The sequence below is a fragment of the Strix uralensis genome, chromosome 1 (assembly GCF_047716275.1).
Source record: "Strix uralensis isolate ZFMK-TIS-50842 chromosome 1, bStrUra1, whole genome shotgun sequence".
In the NCBI taxonomy this organism is placed as follows: Eukaryota; Metazoa; Chordata; class Aves; order Strigiformes; family Strigidae; genus Strix; species Strix uralensis.
Window position 1 is genome coordinate 148,951,272 of NC_133972.1, and position 16,292 is coordinate 148,967,563.

The following is a 16,292-nucleotide window of genomic DNA, read 5'->3' on the forward strand; positions in this document are numbered from 1 at the left end:
CATCTTGTCATAGAAGGAGATCAGGTTTGTCAGACAGGACCTGCCTTTCATAAACCCATGCTGACTGGGCCTGATCCCCTGGTTGTCCATTATATGACTTCTAATGGCACTCGAGATGACCTGCTCCATGACCTTCCCTGGCACCGAGATCAGACTGACAGGTCTATAGTTTCCTGGATCATCCTTTCTGCCTCTCTTATAGATGGGTGTCACATTTGCCACCCTCTAGTCCAACGGGACCTCCCCAGTTAGCCATGACTTCAGGTAAATCATGGACAGCGGCTTGGTGAGCACATCTGCCAACTTTTTCAGCACCCTTGGGTGTAACCCATCTGTTCCCACAGACTTGTGTGCATCCAAGCGGTGTAGCAGGTCTCTGACCACTTCCTCTTTACTTGTGATGACCTTATTCTGCTTCCCCTCCCCATCTCCCAGCTCATGAGGCTGGGTGTCCAGGGAACCATTTCAAACCCAAACATTTTATAGCATGGTGTGTACATATAATTTGTTGTTGCAACTAGGTGGTGTTGTTCCCCACCCCCACCCCCCCCAAGTATTTAATTTATCACTGATTTTTGCATTGCATGAACATGTTTTCTTAATTTATAGATTTATCAGATCTATTCAAAGAGGTCAGCAGAGGATATTTATAAGATACTCACATCTTACAAAGCCAGTTTTCTGGTTATTGAAGATTCAATCTGCAATGAAGTGGGACCTGTAAGAGGATGTAGAGTTAAAGATCTATTGGATATTGCTAATGGTCATGTAAGTAACAGTAAAGAAAAATGAATGTTTGAATACATAAATAATTAATTTTAAAAGAAATCTTCTTATAATGGTGATCTTATTTTTCTAATTGTAATCAACATGTAGACAGACTCATAAATTTTAAAAGCGATCAATTTTGGTTTGTCTGTTTCTTACACACTTGTAATCTTACCTCAAACTATTCTTTAACTGTGCTAGTCCCTCCTAGTACATTAGTATCTAGCTGTGCTGCTTCTCTGCCAATCATTAAATGCCATTTAACTATATATAAATGTTTAAGACTGTAACACCTGAACAGATTATTACAAAAGTAGTGAAGCCTTGCCCCAGAGGGCATTCTTCACTAGCTTTAAAGATGAAATTTTAAAATGGATAAACTCAGTTGTTCTAAAACTCTGCCTGGGTTGAGGACCGGGCTGCCATTCAATTCAGTATGCAGCCTGTTTGGTACTGATGAGGTTACAAGTCTATTTGGTTCAGTCTTGCAGATGGGTTAGCACCCCATAGACAGTCTAAGCCACAGCTGATAGAAAGATTGGTTGAATAAACTGTAGAGTTACGAAGATATGCGTGAATGCTACTGCAGTGTCTGTTCTGAATGCTGATAGTGCTGCTCTTGCTGCTGAAGCAGGGAATGAAATGGGGTTTATAAAGTGATCTCTTTATCACTTGTTCATCTGATTCCTGGGAATCCAGCAAAAGTTTTGACTTTATAAAGGCATGAGTGGCCCTAAACTCACTTAGGGTTTGGTTGCTTATTCTCTGGTCAAGAGGAGAGAGGGAGTCTTCAGTTACTTCTAAAGCAATCACAGGTTACCTTCACTTAGTTGGTTTCCTGACTAAGAAAAAGAACTTCAGTTTCTGTTTGACATTACAGCCTGTTGTGTATTAACTATACCAAGTAAATCCTTAGCTTGAATGCTTTTTCTTTTTTAATGGGGAGGATACATATGTTTGTGTATAAAATTTTTGTATTCCGTTCTTGGGGAGAAATCCAAACTGTTCATCTGTGTTAGGTATTTTATAAGCTCTACTTTTGATGATACACGTTTCAAAAGAACTTGTAATGCAAACATGTAATTTCTGTAGTTGCTTTCATTTGGGGGAGTAATTATAGGGGTGATATGTTTTTAGGGGATTACTTTTTAATTTCCCCAGGAATCTACAACTGGTGTCAGTTTCACCTGTAGGTTTCCTGGCCAGTTTATACATGGAGGGTATTGTCTCTGTTTTTCTATTAACTTCCTTACCTGTTGTGGTTTAACCCCAGACAGCAACTAAGCATCATGCAGCCGCTCGCTCACTCCTCCCCCCTCCCAGTGGGATGGGGGGGGAATCAGAAAAAAAAGTAAAACTCATGGGTTGAGAAGAACAGTTTAACTAAAATAAAATATAATAATAACAACAATAACTAGGATATAATATAATGTTACCAATAATAAAATATAATGACAATACTTAATACTATTAATAATTGTAATGAAAATGAAGGTAACAGAGAGAAATAAGACCCAAGGAAAGACAAGTGATGCACAATGCAGTTGCTCACCACCTGCTGACTGATGCCTGAGCAGTGATCCGCCCCTCCCGGCCAACTCCCCCCAGTTTATATACTGACATTCTATGGTATGGAATGTCCCTTTGGCTAGTTCAGGTCAGCTGTCGTGGCTGTGCCCCCTCCCAGCTTCTTGTGCACCTGCTCACTGGCAGAGCATGGGAAACTGAAAAATCCTTGACTTAGGATAAATGCTACTTAGCAACAATTAAACATCAGCGTGTTATCAACATTATTCTCACACTAAATCCAAAACATAGCACTGTACCAGCTACTAGGAAGAAAATTAATTCTATCCCAGCTAAAACCAGGACACCATTGCTGAAATCTATCTTTCTTCTTTCTTTGTCTTGCTGATAAAATCATGCATGCCATGATTATTCATGTCATAACCAATATACTGTACCATAATAGAGAGGGGGGTGTGTGTATATATAACCTCCATCATTGATAATCAGCGTGTTATCTCTCAGTTTCTTCTCAGATCTGTTTTTACATGAGTAAGTTCCTTTTCCCTCTTCACATTTAGGATTTCAGCTGGAACAGTTAACCACAATTTCAGGATTCCATTCCCTCATGCCCTTTCATCTCTTATCTCCATGCTTCTGCATGCTTCTGTCTTGCACATAATCCTGATCTCATCCTAACTTCAGCAGCACAGTTTTACTGTCATGTTTTTAAGTTTTTGTTTGATTCATATAACAGAATAAGTTTATTCCTTCTTTAAGTCCTAACACCCAGCTATTCAGCAGTTCATCCTAAGGAACACTTCCCAGTACTTTTCAGAGTGGTTGTTGCTTGCGATGCTAATTTCAATCAAAGGGGGGAAAAAAAACATCGAAAGACAATATCCAATGCAAGGAGCCTGTCTTTTATAAATGCCACAAACGGTGCTGTCAGTACACAAAAACAGTCATTTACTATTTTTGTCTAATTAGAAGTGACAAGGGTTATCCTATTTATAGTGGAGAGATTAAGAAGGGGAAAAGAAGGTTCATGATGAGAGCTTCGGTTAAAATCTGTTCTGCTGAATGTCTGTAATCTAAATCTGTAATAAAACAACTGGTGTATACATTTAAATGTAGACAACTGAGTGTCCAATATTTTTAGAAAAAAACTGGTTGGCTAGTAATGAACAACACTTCTGCTTCCTGTCTGTGGCTGAGTCCATACTTGGTTGGATGCTAAAAATGATAGTTGTAGAAGAAATATTGGAATGGTCAACCAGGAATAAAGTATTTTTTTTCAGAAAGTTGACATAGTTTGTTCCTGAAAGTTAATCTAGTGTGTTGTCTCAGGAAGCTTTGAAACAAAACTCTCAGTTTGCTTGCTAACAAAAATTGTCGAAGTCATACTGAAAGATTGTCAAGACTTTCCAAACCAGTGGAAGCTAGTGTACATGTAGTTTGAGACTGCAACATTTACTTATTCCCAGAGTAAGTGAGACAGTGGACAGGCTGTTATGCTCTTGATGGGTCTATGCATGTGTTTTCTAAATTGCTGTGTTTAAGAAGGTAAGTATTACTTTCTAGCTTGGACTATGTCCTATAGACCTAGTCTGATATCTTGTTTCTGACACTGGCTGAGAGCATATCATTATTGATAGGGTAAGACAGATGTTTTCCAGCGGTCAGTTGCTGAAGGACTCTAGTTCAGGGGAAATACCTTTGTGTTTGGTAGCCACCGACAGATTTTTCTCCATGAAGTTGTCCTACCACCTTTTTTTAAGCCCATGTAAATTTGTGCCATCAGAAGGATTGGCAAAGGGATTTCTTCAAGAAAATCACATAGTAGATGCTAAAAAGCACAAGCAATTTGCTTCCAAGTCAATTGGTTGGAATTTATAGGGTGATATGTGTGTGTGTCTTAAGTCTTTATTAGATATGTCAAACTCACCTGTCCTGGAAAAGGTAATTGAGAATTTCCTCCCCTACATAGGTGGTATGCTATGTGCAGGTCAGATTTGAAGTACTGGGTAAACAGGGCATGTGGATAATTTCCACTGTTGTTGTTCTTTATTGTATGAATAAAGCAGACTGTTTTTACTGTCTGCTATCCTGACAAAGGTCTTAATTCACAAAGGCTATTTTAGATGGTTAAGCAAATTATAGGGGAATATGTTTTCAGTTTATTGGAATCATACAATATCTATCATAATGAAATTTACAGAATACAGGAGTAAGTTAAATGTACAGAACTACATTCTGTAACCACTTATCTTCAATATTTTAATTAGATCTTCTTTTCTGACAGGTGGTTTGTGAGGAAGGCGACAGCTATGCCTACTCAAAATATGGACGATTTTGTCATGAAATCAAAATGAACTATTCTCCATATGTGAATTATTTTACTCGAGTATACTGGAATAGATCCTACTTTGTATATAGAATCAACACTGTGATATCCTTCCAGTCATGAAAAAGCATGCAAGCTTCTTTCTGAGGATTGATTGTGAATGAAATTCAGTTGGAAAAGTTCCTTTTGATCAAGGAAATTATTTTTGCAGATACATGTGCGCACATGCAGTGTATTGACAACTTTATTTTAACAAACTGGAATTCTTTGAACTACAGATCAACAGACACAGATACCACCCTTGAAGGAAACAGGAAAATTTGTCAATTTTACAGTCTCTACAAAGTGTGACAGTCTTCCATGTTTTTGCATTTTTCTTCCTGTTATAAATCATCCTAATCTTCATGTAAATGAGATTTCTAACTTTAGTGTTAGAGAGCTGCTGTGGATAGACTTCAGTAAATGCAGAAAAATCATTTAAAGAGCTCATTTAAGTCATACTGCTTTTATTTTCTAGCAAGAAAGCAATTGGTATCCTGAGTCCTTTCAAGTAAGTGTTTGGAGGGTTTTTTGTTGCTGTTTTAATTCTTCCCGTCTTCCACTGTAAACATTTCTGTGTTTATCAACACACATTCATACATCTTATGTGTAGCTATAGTGTTTGTTTAAATCAAATAAGGAAGATGTAATTTAAACAACACTTCCATAGATGAAGACGCTGGTCTCTACGTGTCTTAGAGACGTGTTGATGGAAGTGCTTGTGCTTAGACCTAGCAGTAGGAGTTGACAAGGTCAGATCTTCAGTTTGGAAAGAACTTGCCTTCAGGATTTTTCCATGCTTAAATGTGTATGTGTGTATGCAGATGCGTGTCTTAGCAGCCATCAGAATGGGCCAGTATACAACCATATGCTGTACTTGTTTTTAGGCAAGTGTAGCAGGACAACTAGGTTTGCTACTGAGACTTCTGCACTTCTGTTTCACCCCCTCTGTGTGCGTGCTGGTATATTTGTGTGTCTGTATGGGGATGGATCAGTGATACTCATTTCATTCAACTTACTATGTGATGGTTATATTGAGATAGTGCCATAACTGTAATTTAAAACACTATAATCACCACCATTAATAAATAGTGGTTCATAGCTATTTCTATATCAGTTATGCAACTACACTGAGATCTTGGAAAATTTGGGAAAGTACTCTGCAATCTTGCTTCCCTTTAAAATTTGTCTTCCTTATATGACCCCCTTTGCCTCTACAGCTATTTTTCTTAAGAAATTATCTGTTCATCCTGTTTGTTGCTGGCTGATATAGTTTCAAGAAAATGAATGATGCTTTAATTCCAGCTCTGGGCCTAATCCTGGTAAATGGAAATTGTAAATGGAAAATCCAATAAAAGGTAATGGTAACTTTGCTTACGAAGGTGTAGCTGGACAAAAAGCCAGGACATAAGCTTTGGAAGAGATTATTCACTCGTTAGGAGTTACCTGCAGTTATGCATTCGTGTTCCACCTGGCCCAGAGACCAGTCTATCAGGCATGTGGGAATGATTCTTTGGAACCCAGATATCTTTAATGAAGGATCTGGCATAATAGGATGAACCTCCAACTGAAAAATCTGCAAACCATTCTGCAAACAAAAGCTGCAAAACGATCCTTACTGCACTTGTTGATAAAATGCAAATTCAGAGATTTTAACACTGAAATTATTAGGAATTGCAGCATGCTGGTGTATATGTGTGATTCTTATCTGCTCTATGCAGATATATTTGCTTACTTTACACTAAGAGGCAGTGCTGAGATTTTTTTAAAACCTATTATCACTAGTGGAGTGATTTGAAAGAAAAAAGCTTTACTGTTGTAAAAGTCAACATGTCTAATCCGTTTTTTACTTTCAGTTATATTTTTAGGCATATGAGTCTTGACAAGATGTTAAATTATGCATTTAATTTGAAACCAATGTTCAGATAAATCCATCTAATATACTGGATGTAATCACTGAGAGAAACTTTTATCAATGTAACTGAGTTACAAGTTAAAAGTAAATATCCTCTCTGGGGTTACAGTCATTGTGTTGAGGGCAGTGTGTATGTGCGTCTCTGGTCAAATGCAGCCCGCATTTATTTGCTTATGCACAAGTGCATATGTTTTACTGCACTGGACTGTTTCAGACTTCCCAATTACCTTATAACAACAGAAGCTAGTGTATTAACTTGAGCTATGGCAGGCCTGCGGGAGCCTTCTCTGTATGTGCTAGTATGGATGTAGAGGTAATATTTGGAAGTTTAGAGTTTCTTACACGATTTAAATTTGTTTGAATCATTGTCAAGGAATTACATGTCTGTGTGTCAGTCATTTACCCGCTTGAAATTAATCATTCATGAATATCATTTCATAACAGCAATAAGGCATTGCAGGTAGCAAACTTCAGGGTTACAGCTGCACTTGGGTGGATGAAGTCACTTACGGCTTCATGCCTTAGACTGCCATGCCAAGATGCAATATTTAACTATCCTTGACTGCCTGTTGTGTTTTACCACAGTGCTGTATGTATGCGTTACCACACAGAACGTAGTTTGAATACTTACATGTAGAGCACACATGTTAAGAAAAATGCAAATGAGGCCATCGTACATCTAAAGAAAAATACCTTGTAGCACGTTGGCCTTTATACATGTTTAAACAAACATGTTGAACTTTATTTGAACTGTGACATAGTTGTTATAATTAGTTTTGTCATAGTTTTTAAGATATATTCTTGATACTTCAATTGATCCTGCTTTAGGAGAATCATTTAAGATTTTTACCTTGCTTTTTATATTAGAGAAAATTGTATTGCAGCACCATTGGCACAGCAGCCTTAAGTAACAGAAGGGGCCTTTTATGTGGGAGAAACAGTGCTGTTGTTCCAGTAAAAAGGCGTAATTTTTAAAATGAGTGACTGGAGGAATCATATCTTACACAGAAAATGATGAGCTTGAATTTCTTATCCAACTATGGGTTAGCAAAAATATTACTGTCTATTCTAATCTCTACCTTCTGTGAAAAATAAGCAGTAAGTTTCATGGTATCCCTCAGAAGAACAGCAATAGGGCATAATTACTTCGGACTTGTACACACAACCCTAGCTTGGTTTTCAGCCAGGTCGCAGGTTTAACTCCCTGAAAGGGCTGGGGGAACGTTTTGCAAATTTTGATCTGTTTTGCTGTAGATGTTGCAATTCAGTTGAAACATGTGCCTTGCAAGCTTTTATTAAACAAAAATTTGTGTTTCTTTTTGTGAAGATTTCTGGTTGTTTTAATTCCTGTCCCTCTGATTTCTAGAACTTCCGTTGTGTCTTAATACCCCAGCCTCCAAGGATGCTCATGTAGTAAGTGGTGCAGCTATCGAACAGCTGTTCACTGGGAAGAAATTGCGTAGCAATTTGTACTGCTACTTTGCTGGCTTATTTCCTCCTTCAGATTTCCAATTTCTGATATGCTTGATCTTAGTAAATGCAAAAAAATTACCTTGAAAGAATAAATTGAGTATAGTATTTTCAGGCACTTACCTGTTACTGTTAGACTTGTGGATTAAAGTTAAATCAAACCACAACTAAACTGACATGTACAGTTTTGTCTTAACTTATAAAAACGCTCTTTCACTTCCTGAATTACCACGTACTTGAACTCAGTTAATAGATTTGCCAGACGTTTGAGACTAATTAAGTAAAGGCATTTAAGAATATAAGCTTCTATTCATACTATTTTAAAAAATACTGATTTCATTTCTTCCAGAGTAAATGGAAATACAGTTTAATACAATACAATCCTAAATACAATTTCCAGTGGTGGGGTAAGGAGGAGATACACAAATATGGAAGAAAGAGGGCCAAAAGATTTACAGGCATTGAAAATTCTTCACTCTATTTGCTCTGGTGGCATTACTGTTTACTGAAAAGTAGAAGGTTCGGGACCAATTCTTGTTCATACCACCTTATTTTCACTAAGACATCTGCAAATGTCCTAATCTTGTGACCCTTCATCAGCTTTTCCATGCAATTTGTGTGGTTAGGAGCTGCAGATCAGGTGGTAGGGATTGTAAACTGTCATTGAAACACTTCTTAATTACTGCTGTAAACGGCATATAACCTATCCTTTAACCAAAAATCTAACAGGAGAAAGCGTAGGCTGTTCGTGTGAATGCGAGGGCATGCATGTTGTATTTGCATTTAGAGAGGTCTGTTTTACTACTGTGTTTTGGAGTTGTAATGAGTAACTTCTGTTATTGCTAATGGTGATTGAATCTATAAATCTAAATATTGATGGGCAGGTGGACTCTAGAGTACTATGGTATTAGAAATGAAAGAAAAGCTGAGTTTATTCCAACACAAGCAATATTTCATGCGAACTAATACCTCAACATAAATCTGTATAATCATGCCTTTAGTACTCTTTTTAAAACTTAATTTTAGGGGGGCAAAAAGTGAAAATTCTGAAAGATGCAGTGTGTGTTATTTTAGTAATCATTTCTACTTCATCAGTACAGCTAAAAGAAAATATCACCGTTACATTGCTGCACTCTTACTACGCCAAATGCAGAGCTAGTGATGCCTGAAGGTCTTCTGAATTGTTTGGTACCTCAACTAGATGTTAAATGTGTAATTAATCTGGCAGTGTTTTTGATTTCAGCGCAGTTAAATGTATGTAATTCTGCCTTTCGAGTGATGTTTAAGGTTACCTATTTATTTTATGGAAAAGAGGTGGATGTTTAATGCCTTTCAAAGTTTCAAACTTCGTTACTTCAGTAATGCAGAACAATTATTGGTGGTGCTTTACTTGTTAACAGTGACATTTAGCAGTAGCGTATATGGCATATGGACATATCTATGTGCAGCTATTTAATAACAAATCTAAGGAATCCAATTCCTTTTATCCTGTTTGTTGTCTTAGACAGTTTTTTATCAAAATAATGTATACATAGTAAATATTTTTCTCTTGTGACAAACTTTTTTTCTGTGAAAAAAAATAAAATTGTAATAAAAGCCAAGTCCAGAAAGTATGGAGTGTTTGGGACACAAACCGTTTTATGCTTTCTTTTGAGAAGTCTGATACTCTTTCACAAAAAACGTGTAGTTCATAATGAATTAACCTCCTTCCTCTGTTGCGGTAATAAAATGATTTTTGTATTCTGTTGTATTATTTGCATATGCAATTATCAGTCAAGTGAAGACTGTGCAGTATAGCTCAAATATCTGTCTTACCAGCTGATGGAGCAGCGTAAACACTCTTGCACCTCTCGAGGATTAGCAGCCTGCTCAGACTAGATCCATGTCATGCTGACTGTAACTACCTGTTGAGACACACTGGCATGAGGATGAGGGGCAAAATATGGAATTCTTGAACTCTGACTTTCTCCGTAAAGATCTTGCTACAGCAAGCATGTCACCTGGAAATAAATTGCTATGCAACATCAAATGCTTACTGCTTTATTTTTTTAATCAACTAATGTATCATCTGTCTTGAATTTTTACAGATCATGATTACATATATTGGAGCCTTCTATCATTTTATAAGATATTATTAGTAAGAGTGAAATCTTTGAATGCAGACTACTTTGTAATAATTTACCTTGTAATGATATGAAAACCTTGAGATTATTTTAGTTAAGCTCAGAAGATGGTAGAAATACACTATGAAGTGCTTCTCCAAAAATCAATCATACAGCACCTAAAAAATATGTATTTATGTGTTAAATTTATAATGGTTCTGAGTTTGAACATTCATCAGACTGCTTCCTTTTAGACCAGTCAGGAAATGTGCTGATGTTGAAGTATTCAGGTTTATCCATGAATTCTTCAAGCACCCAGGCTTTGTGATTGCTTAGCTGAAAGGGGAATGGAGCTTCCTGGCACCATGAAATCTATGTTGGTGTTTGTGTACTCTTCCATGTCGTTATCCAAAACTGAGACCATGGTTACCAGCTGTGAAATACAGAATATTCCATTATATATAATAGAGTATATATTTATTTGTGTATATAAATAGGTTTATATAAAAGTGTGTATATGTATTTTATGTGTGTATATATCTCTGTATAAAATATATATTCTGATTATAATCAATGTTTGCGAGGTGTTGGGTAAAACTACTGTTGGTTTGGGGGTTTTCCCCCTTCAACGGTAACTCTGTAATCTGTTTCTAGGACCTAGTTTCCCAGATTACCCAATTTTTGTGGTGACCCAGACTACCATACTTCCAATTCCCATATGCATTCAGATTGCTTAGGTAACAAATGTGGTAGACACTTTTTAATAGTAATGAGATGACATGCGTCTCATTATTAATTAAACTGCATATATAGAATATACAAACGTAGAGTAATACTGAACTATTCAGTAGATTATAACACCAGCAGTACATACATTTACCTTCAGAATTTTTAGCATCTTTTTAACGCCTTGGAATTTCGTCTTGTTTCAAAGTTATAACTGTAATGTCTGTTGTCAAGCCTTAACTCCTGATGGTACTGTAACTGATGGGTTATAGGAAGACCAAAAACAGGTCAAGACTGACTTTTCTACACCGCTGCAGTAAATACCAGCAGATTCTGTAAGATGAGGGTGAATATAAAATCATGCCCTAAGCCATTCTCCCCTCTGAAGAAAGTTGACAAAGGCCAGGCAAGAGTGCAGCCACCTGCTCCTTGCTGCCTTGTGTGTTACACTGTCTGCGAGAGCCTGAGCGCAGAAGCTGTCGTCTCCCTGGAGTAATTGCTGGATGTTGGAACGAGCACATGTGGTTTCCTTGGTTCATCTAACTTCAACCCTGGATGGCAATACAAATCACTGCTGCAGAAGTGATTGACCTGTTTATGCAATTTTAGAGAGGTACATTAAAATCAAATCTTATTTTCGTTTCATTGTGAAAACTTATTTCTGAAACACACTAACAGTGTAATTTGCATCTATTTCTGCATTATTAACACCTGGATAAATGCTGCTGCTTTTATTTCTTTTTTCTTTTTTTCCTTCCAATTTGGCCAATTTTACGATGAACTGAGCTGTAGTCTGAGCTGCTGGCTGCATTCTAGGGACTTGTCCCAGCTGTGAGAGAGCGCCAGAGGAAGGCTGTTGGGCTTGCTGGTAGTTTGGCCTCTGAATAGCAATTCTTAGATTTAGTGGTTGCATTTCACAGTTCTCAGTTCACCAGATAAGGTTTCCTAGAGAAGAATCCTAAAAATAAATTTCACTATGATTCTTTGGCAATAGAAGCTGACAGTGTCCTGAAGGTATTTAAGGAGCTTATTCCATTGTTTACATTTATTTCTTCCCTGTGTTGTTCCCTATAAGAGCCAAGAGCCGTCACCTCGGGCTAATGCAGTATCAGTCTGGTTTCTGCTTCAGTTTCACAGGAAGAGTCAAGTTCCTTTGGAAAATACAGCTACACGGAAAAAGCCATACGGTTTTCTTGGCAGTGTCCTCAAAAGGATATGAGGTTACTCCAGAATGGCCAGTCTTGTAGCATTTAAATATATACTGTACATGCCTATACACATATAATACAGTTTTTGAGAATTGCTTACCCTTCCTTAAACTGTTTAGCTGCCAGTTGATCCTTGATGAGCACATAAAGTCAACTGTGAACAGTGGAAAATTTTTTTTCCTGGTTTTCAAAGTGGTTACTAGGACAGAATATCACCCACTGACCATAGAGAGCCCCAAACACGAGCCTGTGCTTTGACTTCTCCAGTCCTCATCAGCTGAACTGCACCTCTCTGCCCACCCCTCAATTCCAGAAGAAAAATGGTTTTCATTGAAAAGGCTGATACAACAGAGATGTTTAATCTTTTCATAGAATCATAGACTGGTCTGGGTTGGAAGGGACCTTAAAGATCATCTAGTTCCCACCCCCCTGCCATGGGCAGGGACACCTTCCACTAGACCAGGTTGCTCAAAGCCCCGTCCAACCTGGCCTTGAACACTGCCAGGGAGGGGGCAGCCACAGCTTCTCTGGGCAACCTGTGCCAGTGTCTCACCACCCTCACAGGAAAGAATTTCTTCCTTATATCTAATATAAATCTACCTTCTTTCAGTTTAAAACCATTGCACCTCATCCTATCACTACGCTCCCTGATAACAGTCCCTCCCCATCTTTCCTGTAGCCCCCTTTAAGTACTCGAAGGCCACTACAAGGTCTTGCTGGAGCCTTCTCTTCTCCAGGCTGAACAACCCCAACTCTCTCAGCCTGTCCTCATAGGGGAGGTGCTCCAGCCCACTGATCATCAATACTTTCCTATTTCTAACAAAAAAATGTAGTTTGGTCCTTTTGTTATCGTTTGAAAAAACATCCAAACAGCCCATTATAAATAACTTCTTCCATTTGAAAACATTTAACGCGTGTATAACTGCCCGACACCAGTAAGAGCAATATTTCAGCCGTGCCTGGCTGGGATGCAGCCACATAATTTTAGAGCTGGTAATCACCGTCAGTCGCACCTCAAGGGTGTTTGTATCTCTTTAAATTGTAGGGTAGCATTTGCGTCCACAAATATATATATATTTGTTTTGTCACAGCACAGGTTTTGTGCAATTGGATATTGAAAATAACATAGTTGTCCTAGTAAGTATCCGTAGCAGCAAGGTTGTCGCTGGTTGTGCGCTGTAAGGTGCATCCTAAATTCTGTCAGTGGGGTGATGTGCAGCAGAAGCCTAAATTTACATCACCAGAATGATGTGTTAGGGAGTGTATTAACAATGCATCGGTTCATATGTGTGAGGGAGTACTGTGAACAAAATCCAGCTTATATCTTGACAGGTTGTAGACAAAACTGTACGTTTCTAAATGCGTGAGTATAAGAGAATAGACAGGGTAGCACGTGTTGTAACATAGGCTACAATTGGGCACTTGGATTTTGAGAGGGTTTCATTTGCTTGTTGAGAATTTGTGTAAGGCCAGCAGGATGCGTCGCATTTCAGAAGAGGGTATGTTGCTCTGTATCTCAGTACTGATCTAAACTTGTCCTGAACTGAACATTTGTTCAGGTGATCTGGCAGGCTCATTAAGTGTCATAAGTTAATGAGCTTTCTAGTGCCTTTGTGAGGCAGGGAATTATTCACATTTTATTGTTCGGTAGGACACAAAGAGTAAAGATAACACACTCAAAGCTTGCTACAGGGGTTAACCATGGATGGATCTTGATGGTTACTTTCCTGTTGTTACGAGTAGACAATTCCTTAAAAATATGTGGGCTTACTTTTTGCCTTCCCAGTCTGAGATCTCAAAAATCTGCTGATTTTTAGAACCAATCATCTCTTCACCTTGCTAGGGTAAAAATAAAGGCTGACAGCTTGTAGTAATGTGATGTGATCTCCCAGCGATCACCTCTCCTTAAAGCTGGTAATTCCCCGGGTGGCAGAGGTGCAGATCTAGCAGTTGGTTGTCATCTTTGACTATTGCCTGTAATATTTAACTAAAGCTGATTGAAATGGCTTCTGGCTTTCTTGAGCAAAGTTTCACTTCCAGCCTAGATATGTCATCAATGAAGTTACACACAGCTGGCAACAAACACCCCTGCCTTTCTAACAGCCTGCTAGTAAAATTAGCAAACTTGTGTTCAAAACAGCAAGAGGGAGCATTTCTGATGGAAAAATGTTAACACAGTTTGACCAGCTGGATGCAGAGGCTCAGGAAATGGCTGTTCCTAAGCTAAGTTCCATCACTATGCAAGGGGAGATGTTGATTTTGTTTATTAACGCTGCTGGGACTTGTGCTTGGAACGATGAGAAAATGAGTAATGTTTGGTTTGAGCGGTCTGGCTGGGATTCACGCTTCCATCGATCAGAGAATCATCTAGGTTGGAAAGGACCTTGAAGATCATCCAGTCCAACCATTAACCTAACACTGACCGTTCCCAACTACACCATATCCCTAAGTGCTATGTGAACCCGACTCTTAAACACCTCCAGGGATGGGGACTCCACCACCTCCCTGGGCAGCCCATTCCAACGCCTAACAACCCGTTCTGTAAAGAAATGCTTCCTAATATCCAGTCTAAACCTTCCCTGGTGCAACTTGAGGCCATTACCTCTTGTCCTCTGGCTTGTTACTTGGTTAAAGAGACTCATCCCCAGCTCTCTGCAACCTCCTTTCAGGTAGTTGTAGAGGGCGATGAGGTCTCCCCTCAGCCTCCTCTTCTCCAGACTAAACAACCCCAGTTCCCTCAGCCGCTCCTCGTACGACATGTGCTCCAGACCCTTCACCAGCTTCGTTGCCCTTCTCTGGACACGCTCGAGTAATTCAATGTCCTTTTTGTAGTGAGGGGCCCAAAACTGAACACAGGAATCGAGGTGCGGCCTCACCAGTGCTGAGTACAGGGGTAAGATCACTTCCCTGTCCCTGCTGGCCACGCTATTTCTGATACAAGCCAGGATGCCATTGGCCTTCTTGGCCACCTGGGCACACTGCTGGCTCATGTTCAGCCGGCTGTCAATCAACACCCCCAGGTCCCTCTCTGACTGACTTTTTCATACACGCTCAGGAAAGCAGGCGGTTTCCCGTTTTCCCCGAAGCCGCCCCCGGGGAGTGCTGCTCCCCGGGCTGGGTCGGGTCCGCTCCGCTTGAGGGGGGGCGGGCGGCAGCGCCGGGACGCAGGAGCAGAAAGCCCTGGGATCGGGGAAGGGGCGGAACTCGCCCGGGGCCGCTGAACGCTTCGCCACAGGCGGGGCGCCCCCGTCGCCCACCCGTGGGCGGGCTCGGCTGTGACTGGCCGGGTCTCCACGTGGCGTGGGTGTGCGCGGGGCAGCGCGGGGCAGTGTCGCTCCGCGGGGCGCTCGGCTCGGCTCGGCGCGATGGGCCCGGCGCGACGGGGCGGCTGCGGGCGGCTCCCGGTCCCGCTGCTGCTGCTGCTGCTGCTGCTGCTGCCGGTGCTCGGCGGGGCGGCGGGGCTGGGGCTGGGACGCGGCGGCGCTCCCCGCCTGCTCCGCTTCTCCGGGCAGGTGCCCGAGAACAGCCCGGCGGGGACGCGGGTGCGAGGCTTGAGGGTGCCGCTGCGGCGGCTGCTGGGCCCCGGAGAGCCGGCCGGGGAGTGGGCGCTGGGCGGCGAGGGCGCCTCCCGCTTCTCCCTCCAGCGGCGAGCGGGCGGCGGGCGGGGGCTGCTGCTGCTCCGCACGGCCGAGCGCCTGGACCGGGAGGCGCAGCCCGAGTACGCGCTCCTGCTGGGGCGGCGGGCGGGCCGGTCCCCGCGGCAGGCGCTGCTGCGGATCCGCGTCCTGGACCGCAACGACCACCGGCCGCGGCTGCCGCCGGCGCGGCCGCTGGAGGTGGACGAGCTGGCCCCGCTGGGCACGGAGGTGGCCCGGCTCCGCGCCTCGGACGGCGACGAGGGCGCCAACGCGCACCTCACCTACCGCCGCTGGCCGCCGGGCGCCGGCAGCCGCCGGCTCTTCGTGGTGCCCCACAGCGGGCAGGTGCTGACCGTGGGCTCGCTGCTGGGGCTGCGCCGCCTCCGCCTCTGCGTCGCGGCTCACGACCACGGCCGGCCGCGGCCGCTGCGCAGCCCCGCGCGGTGCCTGCGCCTGGCCGTGCGCGGCCGGCGGCGGCGGGACCCGGCGCCCGGCGGCGGGAGGCGGCGGCGGCGGCGGGCGGGCTCGCTGCCGCCGCCCGAGCGGCCGCCGGGGCCCGGCTCCCGGCGCTAC

The 16,292-nt window shown here is 41.8% G+C and overlaps 1 protein-coding gene across 3 annotated transcripts in view; it reads left to right on the top strand.

Annotated features, from left to right (window-relative positions):
- Window positions 1-11,515, top strand: part of DPY19L4 (dpy-19 like 4) — a 38,448-nt gene extending 26,933 nt beyond the window's left edge. For all 3 annotated transcript variants that reach the window (XM_074884709.1, XM_074884722.1, XM_074884718.1), the window contains 2 exons: window positions 610-768; window positions 4,580-11,515. In XM_074884709.1, coding sequence (XP_074740810.1) covers window positions 610-768; window positions 4,580-4,744 — 324 coding nt within the window. In that variant the 3' untranslated portion in view covers window positions 4,745-11,515. The remainder of the gene's footprint in view (window positions 1-609; window positions 769-4,579) is intronic.
- Window positions 11,516-16,292: the final 4,777 nt, after the last annotated feature.